The 14,046-nt window shown below is 46.5% G+C and overlaps 1 protein-coding gene and 1 long non-coding RNA gene across 2 annotated transcripts; one reads left to right on the forward strand and one right to left on the reverse strand.

Annotated features, from left to right (window-relative positions):
* Positions 1 to 1,285: 1,285 nt before the first annotated feature.
* Positions 1,286 to 11,105, reverse strand: LOC135279519 (fatty acyl-CoA hydrolase precursor, medium chain-like). The gene is made up of 13 exons (XM_064386962.1): positions 10,811 to 11,105; positions 9,566 to 9,758; positions 8,754 to 8,898; positions 8,183 to 8,316; positions 7,702 to 7,855; positions 6,729 to 6,830; positions 5,793 to 5,897; positions 4,454 to 4,594; positions 4,283 to 4,369; positions 3,160 to 3,307; positions 2,842 to 2,973; positions 2,451 to 2,523; positions 1,286 to 2,031 (listed from the first exon to the last, which is right to left on the reverse strand). Exons 1-13 carry the CDS (start codon positions 10,881 to 10,883, stop codon positions 1,857 to 1,859), a joined length of 1,662 nt encoding a protein of 553 aa, XP_064243032.1. The 5' UTR covers positions 10,884 to 11,105; the 3' UTR covers positions 1,286 to 1,856.
* Positions 5,843 to 7,857, forward strand: LOC135279520 (uncharacterized). The gene is made up of 2 exons (XR_010346749.1): positions 5,843 to 6,472; positions 7,635 to 7,857. It is a non-coding gene; the product is annotated as an uncharacterized LOC135279520 (long non-coding RNA).
* Positions 11,106 to 14,046: the final 2,941 nt, after the last annotated feature.

The following is a 14,046-nucleotide window of genomic DNA, read 5'->3' on the forward strand; positions in this document are numbered from 1 at the left end:
GAAAATAAAAAAACTTCAAAAAAGATTAAGGCTTTTATTGACAGAATATGAAAAACAGAACAGCAGCAGTTCTTGCTGAATAGTATCAGTAAATATACTGCTAACAATTTCTTCAACTATATTTGTAGCTGGGAATCTGGACCAAGTGGCCATGAATACTCAAGCTATGAAATAAAATGAGGTTTGGAACATAATGGAAGTATCTGCTGTTTAAATGTAGCCCATTCACTGTGGCCATGGTGTTATTCCTTTCTCAGCTGTTTGACAGTGTACCAGTCTTAATATTTGGGCTTCAAAATGCAGAGATGGACAGAGCACTTCCTCTCACACAGTCAGAAAGGATTTGTTATCATGTGTGCCTAATAAGAGACCTCCCTTCCACCCAGGAGTTCTACTCATGGCTTTGCATTGCCAAAGACACAGGATTTCTTCTGTCTTGTCAGGATAATGGTTTGTGTGAACGTACAGGGACAGACACATTGATTCAACAAACACACCACTAATGGACATAAAGGCTGGGTCAGACCAAAACAAGGGAAGGGATAAGATATGTGTGACAGAACTAGCAGTATGGTTGCTGCAATTAGCTGTTACTAATTGCCACAAGTGGTGTTCTTCAGGAGGTATGGAAAATGCACCAAAGGGGGTGGCCAGGCAGTGCAGAGGACACTGCTTGAGATCCACAGGTGTACAAAAGCAAGTGCTCCCAGAGGTGAGGAGGAAGAAGAAGACTCCTCCAAAGGGTCAACACCTGCAGCAGGAGCTTGGGCTGTCCCTGTGAGAGCCCCCTGGGTGCTGTGGGATGTGGGAGCTGGGCACCAGCTGAAGGGGTGCTTGGAGTAGGGCTGTTGGTTTGTGGTCATGAGGAGAGCTCTCCTGGCTTCCTGGCTTCCCCCATTGTTCCTTGGTATCCTGCTTGCCGTGTAACTTGGCAAAAAAGGCACTTCCCTCCCTGTGCCCTGACCCCAGACCCAGCTGTGGGAGGCTGGGGGTCACACTCTGCATGTCAGCAGATCTGCTCTGGTGGTGCTGGGCCAACAACGTGCAGAAGCACCTCCAGCCTTTGCTTCCCCCTTTGCATCTGCCAGGAAGGGTGGAAGGACACACAGTCACAGCCCAGAAGAGTTTGTGAAAGAGCCTTAAGCCTCAGGTCCCGCACAGAAACCTGAAAGATTCATACCTGAAACCATTTAAGTGGAAGGAAGTATCTGGGCACGTTTCTGACTCCTCATGTGTGACTTGACCTAGCAATTGGACTCCATCAATTAAGTGAAATAAAAGGTAGTTCCAAAAAATCAAAGCAACATTTATTTGTAACAATAACAAAGCAATAAAACAGGTAGAGATTTTCTGTCCTCTTTTGTGAGAGGTCAAGCCCACCTCACAGGTGTAGTGTCAGGGATGCTCCTCTCTGCTGCCTACAAGCTATTTCCAGTTAAAGAAAGCAGAAAGAGTCTCTAGGAGGGACAACTGACCATGCTCTTCTGCAAGAAGAAGGGCAGAAGCATATAAAATAGTCTCACACTTAGGGTATATTCTGTATTGTTCATTTCCTATCAATTTCAGTTCATTTGCCCATTCCCACCTCAGTATTCATTTTTGATATGCATTGAGTAGGTACCGTGGTGTAGTTGGACCGGGAAAGATTGTGGGGGTTTTTTCTGCTAGCTTCATTAAATAGTGATTTTCAGTCTGGCAAACATTCCAAATGCCCCTTGTTTCTCTCCCTCCAGTGTGATTAGCACAGCAGATTACACAACAGTGAGTTAGAAGGTGATTATTACTCTCTATGCTGACAAACTAATTTTCTTTGATTTTCCTTTGGGTTTTAAAGCAAACTGTACCCTTCATGGGTCTTATAAATCTGTGTGTTTTCTCCTTCCAGTCTGACTTTGTTTCATGAGCTGTGCCCAAAACTCCATTCTGTGTTCTTTCAGTTTCTCTGCTGCCTTTTGCTCCAGGTCTATTCCCAGGTATTTTTCCTCCAGGTCATACTGAGGCCAATGGACCAAGCCCTCTCCGTTGGGATTTCTGGAAATAATAGGAGGAAAAGTTAGCTCTCCACTTGCCAATCCATTGCTCTCTGGCTGCTCAGGTTCAGAGCATTTCAGAAAGCCAGCAGGTGAGCCCAGATGATGTGATTCTGCTACCTGAATAAATTGGCAGTAGTTTTGGAAAAGGCTCATCAGTGGAACAGCAAAAGTGTAAAAGTTGCCATTAACTTTAGATCTAAAACTCCTTTGCAGATGGAGTAACTGCTCTTAGATTTTTTTCTTCCTCATGTCTGCAGGTTCTTTTAAAAGACCATTAGCAGAAGAAATTGCTTCAATATTTACCTTAAATTGTGCCAAATTTCTAGGAACCACCATATAAGTACTGCTTGAGGCAGGTAAGTATGTTGTGGGCAGCACAGACTGCACTTGAGCTGTAATCAGCATAGTGATTCTCACCCATTTTTAGCAAAGTTGGTCCAGTATCTCATAACAGTTCTGCTGAGTTCATTTTCTTCTTTTGTAGCACCTCCTGCAAAGGGAGAGATGAAAGGGCCACATTAGAAAGTAAAAAATGAGTATGAGCTATATCCATTGCAACACTTCTCCTGGTTGCCCTGAGCTCTTGGAGGTGTTTCCAGGACAGAATGATGTAATGGAAAGGATCTGCTACTGAGGACAGAGTATGTTTATGCTCATAGTAATGCTTATGATATTTAAGGTAGGCTTATTGTATGTATAAGGTTTTTAATGCTTATAAGAGAGAAATTCCATTCTAAGGGCCTGTAGTAATTGAAATGAGTAATAATAAAGTTCTAAAAGGAATATGGAGTAACTATGGGTACATCACCAGCTAAGAATGGCTTTCCAAAGACAAAGGCAATCTCAGCTCCATGATCTGCTTTGACAAACTCTGGTACCAAACCTTCCGCTGAACTCGGTCGATGTTGGAACTCATAAAAGTAGACTGGGTTGCCAGCATCTAGAGGATACAGAAAAGTGCTGGTTTGAGAGCTGAAAATACTGCTTCAAAGATGATAAACTTTCATGAAAAACCTTTTTACTTAAATGAAACCACTACCAGTTCTCTGGATAGTGAGAAGTGCTGCACACTGTCCCCGGCACCCCCAGATTGAATTCTACAGCTGCTCTGAAGCTGCTGGGTTACCTCTGTGGTGTCTGGCCACCTCCACAGCTGAGATGACAAAGTAGACATCTCCCATTGCATCCAGGAGGCCATCTCGGACCTGGGCAGGGCTTTCTGCATCCCCCATGTACTCCTTGTACACTCTGTCAACAACTTCAGACGTGAGGCCCTGCAACAGCAATGAAAGCCATTATAGTGATGATGAATATCAGAGGGAGTAACAGCAGTGGGTGAGTGTGGCCTCTGCACATCCCTGGCTAATCCCCAAACAACAGCTTTCAGAGAAAACCCCCAGCTGTGTCAGAGTGTGCCTGGGAGCTCAGATTGGAGTTACACAGCTATGCATACAGGTGATCTCAGGAAGAGAGGGATGCAAGGTCAAAGGATCAACCACCTTCAGATAAACAGGAGTCAGTGATGCTGATTGTTCTCTCTTCTGTGGACACACCTTCATAACAGCACAGAAATCCTGCTGGATTTCATAAAATCCATTGATTGTTGTAGATGACCATAATTTCAGCCGTGCAGAACAAGCCTGGGCTCTGCATTTCCAAGGTCATGGTGGATGTTTGTGTCATTGAAGGTCCTGGCAAGTACTGGCCCTGCTTCTAGGGTCCTTAATTCTTACCTCTGAATCTGTACTTTTCTATGCAGGAGTTTCAGGAGAGCACAAAGGCATCACAAAGCCAAGAGATTTGTAAATTACAGGGAAGCAAAACCTCGAGAATCTGAATGAGGGTGTCAGTGCACCCCACATCTCTCGGGCTTTCCCTTCCAGTGCCCAGCTACTGCTCCAGGAGGTTGTGTCCCCTGGGTCTTCCCCCAGACCTGCTGGTATTCTGCATGTCTTGCATAAGCTGGGGGTATCTGAAATGTCCCAGGAGACCTTGTTTAGGTACCTGCATCACTCCTGGATTCCCATAGAACTCCTTTTGCAGAAGAGGGGCATTTAGGCTGGAAATGCAGAGAGTGTTTCCAGTCACTAGAGGTAACAGGAATGCAGCACCTCTGTGCCCGTTCCTGCCCCACTTGAGGGAGCTGTCCAGCACAATGGCATTTTCCTGAGAAATGTGTTCCTCCAGGGGTAAAAACAGCCCGACCAGCAAAGCAGCAGCACTGGGTTATTCTGAAACGGGTCTCTTACCTTGATGAATACTGCTAAGTTGCTCTGTAAAATCTGACGTGCAACATCTTTATCCAGACCATCCACAAAAGGAGGATATTTCATCATCTGTATGATACAGAGATTCATACTTACTAAAACAGCCACTATTTACAAAATGATGTTTAAATAACAACATTAGAATTCTCTTACCATAGGCAACGCCCATCCAAATTCACAGTTATTCACTCCTATGATGTATGGGACCTCATTGATTGATTTTTCAGATAGTAATTCCCTGGGACTCTTTGGAAAAAAGGCACCATCTACACATGCATTGCTGAAAAAGATATCCTGAACAAAAAGGGCAAAACAAAAAATAAATCTTCATTAAAACCTTCTATTTGCTTCTAAAAGAAGTTCAGATTTTAACTGCAGTTCCAACATGAAGCCAAATGAAAACACAAGAAATAATGTTATCCAAACCATCTTAACATTTCTCTGACTGATTTTCTGCACTAGCAGGAGGTCCTGTGAAGATTGTCATAATATTTCTAATGTTTCTGAAGCAGAAATCATTATGTTGAATGTACATATTTTCTTAGTTCAGTATCAGCATGGATGTGTGGAACAGTGGGAAAAAAAACACTTCTGTATTGAAGATTCAAAGGCACATAAGCATTGTGATAAGAACTTTTAAGTAGGACATAATATATGGTTTGATTTTCAGGTTCTCCAGAATCATCTGTGCCATTTTCTTTTCCTTGCCCTGGCAGCACTGTGGCAGGCACAGGGCCTGCAATGCCTCCCTGGTGGTCAGTTGCCTAAGATAAGAAATGCCAAATCATGACAACTGGACCAAAGAAGCCCCTCCCTTCTGCCTTTGGACCCTCATTATCTCTCTGTAAGACCATAGGTCATATTCACCTCGACCCTCACTGTTGGAGTGTTTCCCAAAACCCCTACACCCTATATAAACACCCACTTCTGCCCCATTCTGCAGAAGAGCTGTCACTGTGACCCTTTGCAGAAGCTGCCAATAAAGACCCCTCTGTGGAACCTCACACAACTCTTCTCCTCTCTCTCCTGCGTGTGCCGAGGCACTCAGCAAACAAAGAGCTGAAATCATTATAGAGCTGAATTCACCAAAGAGCTGATCTCACTGAAGAGCTGAGCTGCTTGCTAAGATTGCCCACGGCTGGAAGCCTGCCTGGGACACCTGGCCAGGTTGTGCTCAGTGGTACTTCACTATCTGGGACACCTACAGCAGCCAGAGTCAGATAGAGCCCGAGAACCCGCTGGCGTAATAAAAACAGCACAACAGCAAAGCACAGGTAATGCCATGTGCATGCAGAATGGAAGGGCAGGAACCTGTTTGCACTTTGCAGGCAAGAATTCACTGCAGATCTGTCAGTCATGTGCTGAAAAAGTCAAGAAAGTCAGATTTTACATCCACTTCAGGTTCTCCTGCTATTACATCCCACAAAGAGTATTCTCTGGGATGAAAAAGTCTGAGAGGTCATTTAAATACAAGAAGTATCATTTCACCTACCATTTTCTGTGTTGCCTGTAGTAGTTCTTCTTCTGTTTTTCCTCTCAGGCATTCAACCATTGCAGCTGAACTGGATTTTTCACAGCCAGAGACAGCAGCAATTTTCTGCAAGCAGTGAGAACAAACAGTTTTGGCCACATTTCCTCTGTCTGGCTCTGCGAGACACTGAGTCCAGCAGGAGCAGCCAAAGCTCCTGCACAAAGGTTCCTGGAACCTGGCTTGTCCCAGCTCCAGAGGCAGGGCACTGGAAGCCCTCACAATCCTTCACACCACAGGCTGGGCAGAAGGGAAAACCTCTGCCTGCAAGATGTTTTGATACAGAAATATTCTAAGACAATTCTGGTAAATAACATGCTGGGCTGAGAAGGCTGGGTGACATACAGGAGTTAGAGAATAAACAACCATCTGCAGGGTAACAGAGAGCACATTCTACCAGTCTTGGGGACATCTTTTGGGCTGGAGCAAGAGCTGTCATTAGAGAGAGCTGTCTCTCTTATGTCCCAGCTTCCAGGTTCTGGAAATTGCTCCTTGCAGTTGAAGAGAAAAGAAAGGGGTGGAAGCCTGTAGTTCTCAAATTAAAAAAGGGGAATAAAGACCTGTTTATTTGCACACTACCAGCATCAAACAGGAGGGGAAGAGAAGAGTATTCAGAGTCTGGTGCCGTTTTCCAGCCAACAAGTGTAAGTTGAGGTTTTTTGAAGACACTACATGTTACCATATTCCTTTCCATTTCATTCTGCACTCTTTGTGGATATTTGGGTGTTTGAAAAGCAACACATGATTAAACATGTACTGTTTGCACACAGAATTACTGTCTTTAATGATGGTCTGTTTTGTTTCCCAAGAAGGAAACCATGTTTCAATATTTTGGATTGAACAGTTTAAGATATGCAGAACTGTCAGGAAAAAGGAATTAAAATTACCACCAATACCCACTTGTGCATCCTCCTTAGGCTGGTCAGTGAACAAGCCCAGGGCTGCAGTGCCACTCTCTGAAATGGCCTTGTGGAACAAGCCCTTGGCCAGGGGAGATAAGACCTGTGAAAAAGCAAGGAGAAGCATGACAAGCACTGTGTTCTCCCCAGGGGTTTTGGGTTTCAGGATCAGCAGTGGCCATTTGGAGCATTTTGAAAGCCCACGTGGTAAGAGTGTCCTTGTGCAGGCTCTGGCCAAAGTCCAGCTGAGCAAAGTGCTTGGGCAGCACTGGCAGGGATGGGGAGTTCAGGGCCTTTGCCCTCCCCCTGCACTTTGCTTCCAGCGCCTGCCAGCACCACACTGCAGGGCAGGCACAGATGGGATGTGCCCGAGGCACTCTGGCTCTGCTGCAGGAGGGCAGCAAAGAGCTTTTGGCCAGAGGAAACAGGGATGTGTGTGCCAAGTGCAATGGAGCCTGGCTGGGCGGTGTGACCTGTGCCAAAGGGGGAGGGACTGGAGAAGGAGAGTGTCACAGCCAATGTGCTCCGTGTTGGAGTAAAGATTTTACACAGTCACAGGGTCACAAACTGCAGGGCTGCCTCAGCTACCAGGACTATTCACCTCAATCAATTGGCACAAGTGGTTGTCAAAGCAAACAGGAAATGAGCAAGAGTCCACAACTCCACAATTTTTCATGAGATTAGACTTTGAGCGTTTTCCTTTTTTTTTTTTTTAACCCACAACAACCAGAGTTTAATACAGCAGATGAGTAATAACATTCTGTTACTTAACTACAATGTTTGAGTATGAAAATGACACATTTTTATCATCCAAAATCTTGGTTATTTTGCATTGTTATTGTGTCAAAGACCCAGGTGATGTGTCACTGTAACACCATCCCTTTTCACTCACTGGCTTCCCATGCAGATACTGAAAATGGATGGAGGGGTTATTTCCACTAAGTAATTACAGTTCAATATTACTGTGAACTTACAAGAGCAGAAACACTGATTCCTCCTGCAGATTCTCCAAAGATGGTGACAGATGCTGGATCTCCTCCAAAATGCAGGATATTTTCCTGAATCCACCGAAGAGCCGCCACTTGGTCTAAATATCCCCAGTTACCTCGGGCATGCTCATCACCAGTGCTGCAGGGAGAGAACAGAGGTGTTCAAATGCTCAATGCAAGCAGAGAGGCAGAGGAAGATACAATCTGTGCTCTAAGAAATCATCTGCCATTCTCTACACAGCAGTTCCCTACACGACTGACAAATGGATGGCTCTGGAAGCCCTGAGATTGGAGCAGCAGCCCCACAAGAACAGATCTGGAGGCTGCCTTGGGACTGCAAATTGTCCCCAGTGCTTGTAGGTGCAGTTCAGAAATGTTTCTTTGCATAAGCAAGTCTTCTGCACGTCTCTTTACAAAGGCTTTGCACACATCCTTTTGGAAATCACACTGAGATCAACCAACTTACCTAAAATACCCAGCAATACCCAGTCTGTACTGAATTGCTACAACCACCACGTTGTCCAAGGCTGCTAATGCTGAGCCATCATATGATGAACCTGCTCCAACAACTAATGCACCTCCATGAATCCATACCAAGACCTGAAAAGAGATAAAGAGAATCAGCCCAGCACAGGTAAGAGCCCCCGGTGATAAAAACTAAAGATTATCAAACATCTAATATTTTGTGCTGATTTTCCTTCACATTAGATTTCACTAATTGTAGAAATCGTTAAAATCTAAGGCCTGCAGGGCTACAAAATGGCACTGAGTTTGTTAAATGCCTGCACTGTGTCAGTGCCCTGTGACTTTGGACAGATCATTTAGATTAATTCAAGCACTGCTTACCTACATGCCAATACAATTTTACTTGTAAAATAGGATTTTGTGTCTCCTTTCAATTTCAGCTAATATTTGCTGGGACAAAGCATGTAAGTTGAGCATCACTACAAAAGTGCCCCTGCCTGTCTGCTCATGGCAGAGGTTGAAGGTTTGCTGTTAGATAATTTTGCTCAAGGTGTTATAAGGGTTTTGCTTACAGGCAGCTTCTCCTGTTTTCCTGCAGAAACAGGTGTGTACACATTTAGGTACAAGCAATCCTCAGACACTTGCAGAGGAACTTTCTCTTTTCTGTTGGTAACCATATTTGAAATTAACTGTCCTTGTACTTGGTCCTGTAGACACCTGAATAAATGAAAAAGTAACAAGCAAGAGAGAAATCACTAAAACCTGAAAGCTGTGAAGAGAAGCCTTTTTGGTACTTCCACAACAATGTGCCAAGCAGGAACTGATCTCCAGCTCCGTTCTAGATTGGTATGTGAAATACATATGAAAATAGAAAATAGAAATGAATCATTTTACATCCCCAACAGCTTTTTACATTGCAATGGTAGATTTCAGCCCTGAGACACTAAACAGGGGCAGTAGGACAATGGGAGTGAGACATTTACAAGGTAGGTCAGATTTGTTGTGCATTTCTTATGTGCCCTTTTAAGCACTTGATTCAGCATTTTGCCCTCGTGTTGCATTCCAACATTTCCTCAGCTGCTCTCTGTCTCTGCTCCAAAGGTTTCTAGTGATTGGTGAGTGATGGGCAAGTGCTCCTGAGCCAGAGCATTGTCTGTCAGTGCTGCTCCATCTCAGTTCATCACTGCTGCCTGGGAAGCAGCAGCTTTTGGGAAAGAGAGCAGCTCACAGAGTGTCTTTAGAAATGCATGCACTGGAACAGCTGCAGGTGCAATGAGGGGGCACCAAGGCATTTGCCTTCATGGATGGCCCAGTGTGCACAGCAGTGTCATGGAAGTGCAGAGCTGGACATGGGGAAAGGTTCCGGGTTTGATTATTGCCTTACATTGGTGGGTAGGAAGTGGCATCTCTGACACCTTGCCATGGCTCCGGGGGCTGGGGCTCAGAAAACCTCAGTGATCCAAGGGGAGGCTTAGCAAAAGGAAGTGCCAAAAAGACATTCACAGTCCTCTCTGCTGTGTCCACTCTGAACTGGTACCCTCGCACTCTCCCGTATTTGGTCTCCGCTTCTGGTTGTTCTGTGGGACAGCAGCAGAATCACAGAATCACATCATTGCTCTGCTTGTAAGTAATTGCTAGATATGCTCCTTAAATATGCACCTTTTGCTCACTTAAACATGCAGTTTTTTTACGTAAAACTTCAACAATCTCTCATCAGATTTAACAGCACACTCGTCTGCTCTGTTTTTTTATTTTATTCTTTTATTTACTGATTTGATCACTAGAGTTTCCTTATTTAAATTTTAGATTACCTTACTTATTCTAACACACTTTTATTGTGCCTTTAATAAATCGTTACAGCTGACATTACTTCAGTCTGCATTTTGATTGGTCTGTATGGCCATCTCCTTCAGGTATATAATATGTGTTGTCTTACCACACACACATTAGTGGCTGCGTAGAGATCCTAATCTTTTTTTTGCCCTGGGTTGTTAGATAAAAACCCAATAGATAGCTTGCATTAGGAAATGGCAATCAAAAGAGAAAATATATGCCAGACCCTTGAGAGTATGTACAGCCAAAAGAAAAAGCATCTAACACACCTAAAAATAGTCTGGCACAAGCAAATCCTGTTAACATTTAGGCGTGACTCATTTTAGGATTTCAGTGAAAGTTCAGCAATCAAATTACAGATATTTTACTGTGGCTTCTTGGCATCAGCAGGCAAGATTTTAGGACAGGGATACGATTTTGCTATTTGCAAAGCAGGTTAGACATATGACTGAAAGGAGATCCAGAACTGAAACGAAATTTTGCTACTGCTGCTTAATTTGTGTGCCCATCTCTTCCCAAGGTTTGTGCCCATCCCTGCCTAGGGTTTGAGCCCATCCCAGCCCAGGGTTTGAGCCCGGCTCAGCCCAAGGTTTGAGCCCATCCCTGCCGGGTTTGAGCTCGGCTCAGCCCAGGGTTTGAGCCCATCCCAGCCCAGGGTTTGAGCCCAGGTCAGCCCAGGGTTTGAGCCCATCCCTGCCCAGGGTTTGAGCCCATCCCTGCCCAGGCTTTGAGCCCCGCAGGCCGCTGCAGCTGCCCTGTCCCCTCCGGGCGCCGAGGGCAGCAGCCCCGGTGTTACCTGCGGCCAGCAGCGCCGTGCCCCCGAGGAAGAGGATCGAGGCCAGCAGCGCCGTGTCCCTCGCAGCTGCCATGGTGCCGCTGGCACCGGGCCCGCGGGCCGGGCCTTTATGGGCTCGGCCCGGGCCCTTACGCAAGGCAGCCGCCGCTGAGGCGAGGGAGCGCTCGGGCTGCGAGCCAGGACGGGGCTGCCGGGCTCGGGCCGGGCTCGGGGAGCCCTCCTGCCCCACGGGGTCCCGCTGCCTCCCCGCTGCTCCTTCCCAGCGGCATTCCCAGCCTGCCGGGCACAGCGGGCTCCGGTGCTTTGGGAGCAGCCCGGCCCTGCCGGCAGCGGTGTCCGGCTGCGGCCCCGGGGCAGCCTCTGCTCAGCCCCGGCACAGAGCTGCGAGGCACCGCGGCTCTGCTGGCTGCATCTGCTGCGTGTCTGTGAGCGTCTGCGCTGGGGAACACGATCGAGCCGAGACCAAACCTACCGCCCGGCAAAGTCTGCTTTTGCTGAAGTAAACTTGAGCCATTTTTATGCTCAGAAAAGCATCTTTAGGACAAAAGCACCAATACTGGAAAAATCCCAGCTTTTCCTGCAGGGTGCAGGAGACACCTGTCACTCAGTTCGGTGTGTTCAGGGATGTTTGGAATAGTGTTGCAATGCAGTGACAAGAAGAAAGAGGTGAATGACAGCTTTTGTCAAGTGGGAGCAATATGAAAGGGTGGTAACTCCATATCTTACACATGTGCAAAATCCAGAGGATTGATTTCAATACATTTCACATCTATCATTGAAGGATGACATGAAAAGGAGAGAACAGATTAGCTGAGTAGAGATTTTCTGCTCACATTACCTGGGAGGTTGTGTTGGTTTTGTGCAGGTATTAGGCTCTGCCTTCTTCTTTATTTTTCTTCTCCTGACTCAGGAAGAGTCTTGCCCCAGCTCTTGCCCCAGACAGGCAGTTTTGCAATTTCAGGTCATGTGAATTCTCAGTTGTCAGAAGCAGCATTTCAAAGAATCAGCTGATATGATGACAGAGTGGTTTGGGTTGGAAGAAACCACCCAGATCTACTCATGCCACCTCTGCCATGGGCAGGGACACCTTCGTGTCCAAGCTGGCCTTGGGCCCTGCCAGGGATGGGGCAGCCACAGCTGCTCTGGGCAGCTTGTGCCAGAGCCTCAGCACCCTCAGAGAGGGGAATTTCTTCTGTCCCTCTGATTTAAACCTGCCTTAGTTGGTTTGAAGCCCTTCCCCCTTGTCCTGTTGCTACCTGCCCTTGGCAAATGCCCCTCTCCATTTTTCTTGTAGGCTGCCTTGGGCTACTGCAAGGGGCTCTGAGGTCTCCCCAGAGCCTTCTCCTGTCCAGGCTGAACAGCCCAGCTCTCTCAGCCTGTCTGCACAGGAGAGTGCTCCATTCCTCCACATCCATTCCTGCTCACACCTCTCTTGACAGCTCAGTGGCTTACAAGACCCACAGTGCTTAAATGAGCTTAGCACATCTCTTGTGCTCCTGAGTCAATGCTGAGTGCTGTGGCTGGGCTTGTGCACTTTACTCCAAATGCTCCCTGTGCACTTTACTCCAGATCTTCCCCCATGTGTGTGCACAGGTGTGATTTACAGCCCCTGGAGATAAACGCCAGCCAGCTTTAACCCGGCTGCTCCCAGAGCAAACTGGTGGCAGGCCCTGCACTGCAGGTGACCCAAGCAGTGCTGGCTGTGTCTGCAGCCTGTGCTGGGTTTGTGGTGGCTCCTGAGCTGTGCCCCAGTGCCCTGCACGCCCTGCCAGGCTGTGCTGGGGTGCAGCTCCTGAGGCTGAGGGCACGGCAGTGCTCACTGTGCACTGGCAGATGGAGCATGCTGTGAGTCTGAGCTGCTGAGAAAGCAATGAGGACTCTAAACTCACATTAAATGATACGAAATACACTGAAGAAAGATATACGTGTTAAGAGAAAATCCCTGTTAGATGTTGCAAGTGAACATTTTGCTTCTTGTTCTTTGGTTTCTGGTCTCTTACAATTACTAACAGTGTTTTCACCTATCACATTGGACTCAAATCCACCAGATATCTGCTATATTCCATCAAAACCCCTTTCCTCTAATAACTTCTCAAACATTTTTGTGCTTTTTTAAAATCATGATGTTGTCTTTTTCAATTTCGAATCAATCCTATTTAACGTTCTACTATTTTGTAAAGGTCAACAAAAATCAACAGGACCCCACTGCTGAAAAGTCTTCTGTGCAGATTCTGCAGTTGACAGCAGCTTTAGGTGTGACCAAATTCAATGCTGTTCTCAATCCAGGCACAAGAGGCTGAAAGTCCTCACCGTGACCACCTAAGTTAAATATTTGTTGAAGAAAATATGTTCAGTAACCACACTCAACACTGTTTTTCAGGCAACTTTTACCAAAGCTTCAGGTGTCTTTCCATCAGCCAGCTCTCTAGCCAAAATCCCAAAAAAGTTAAACTCCTGAAAAAGCAACTAAAACGTAAGAAAAGCTTTAGCCCTGTAAAGAAAAAAGCGTGGAGTGTCATGATATAAAGTCATGCCATTTGGCACAGATCTTGTTTCAGGGACTGACCATGCATTGCACCACCTGGAGCCCATGGCCACTGCTCAGTCACTCAGAGACAGCAGAGCTGCAACCACCTTTGAGTAACTCCAGGTTTGGCAGCACTGGGTGCACTGCTCTTCTCTTGCTGCACAGCACCCCAATGGTTCCTAAAGGAGCTTCCAGAAAACACCATTCAGCTTTAGTCAGAGTCCCATTTAGATTCTCAGTCAGCATCCAGGAAACCACACAATTCCTTCTGTTTCACCGTGAAATGCAGACCTGTTCTCACCTTTCTGACATCATCTGTTCCAAATCAACACACTCTCTCTGCTGATACTCCTTCAGTAGCTTGTCTGCATGATCTGTATCAAGGAAACCCATGTAGTCTTCCTCATCCACAACATTAATGTAGAAGGGCTGGAACACAGGAGCTGAAGCAGCCATTGCCATCACCACGTCCTCCCTGGCTGCTGGATGTGTGTCCTGGGCTCCTGGGCCATCCGTGTCCTCCCTGGCTGCTGGATGTGTGTCCTGGGCTCCTGGGCCATCCGTGTCCTCCCTGGCTGCAGGATGTGTGTCCTGGGCTCCTGGGCTTTGGCAGGCTCAGACAGCTGGAGCTGTATTGCACTGGAATCCACATGTTCCATGGGGTCAGTGGTGGGAGACAGGGATGGCACACACCCACTCCCACGCCAAG

The sequence above is a fragment of the Passer domesticus genome, chromosome 12, assembly GCF_036417665.1.
Source record: "Passer domesticus isolate bPasDom1 chromosome 12, bPasDom1.hap1, whole genome shotgun sequence".
Classification (NCBI taxonomy): Eukaryota; Metazoa; Chordata; class Aves; order Passeriformes; family Passeridae; genus Passer; species Passer domesticus.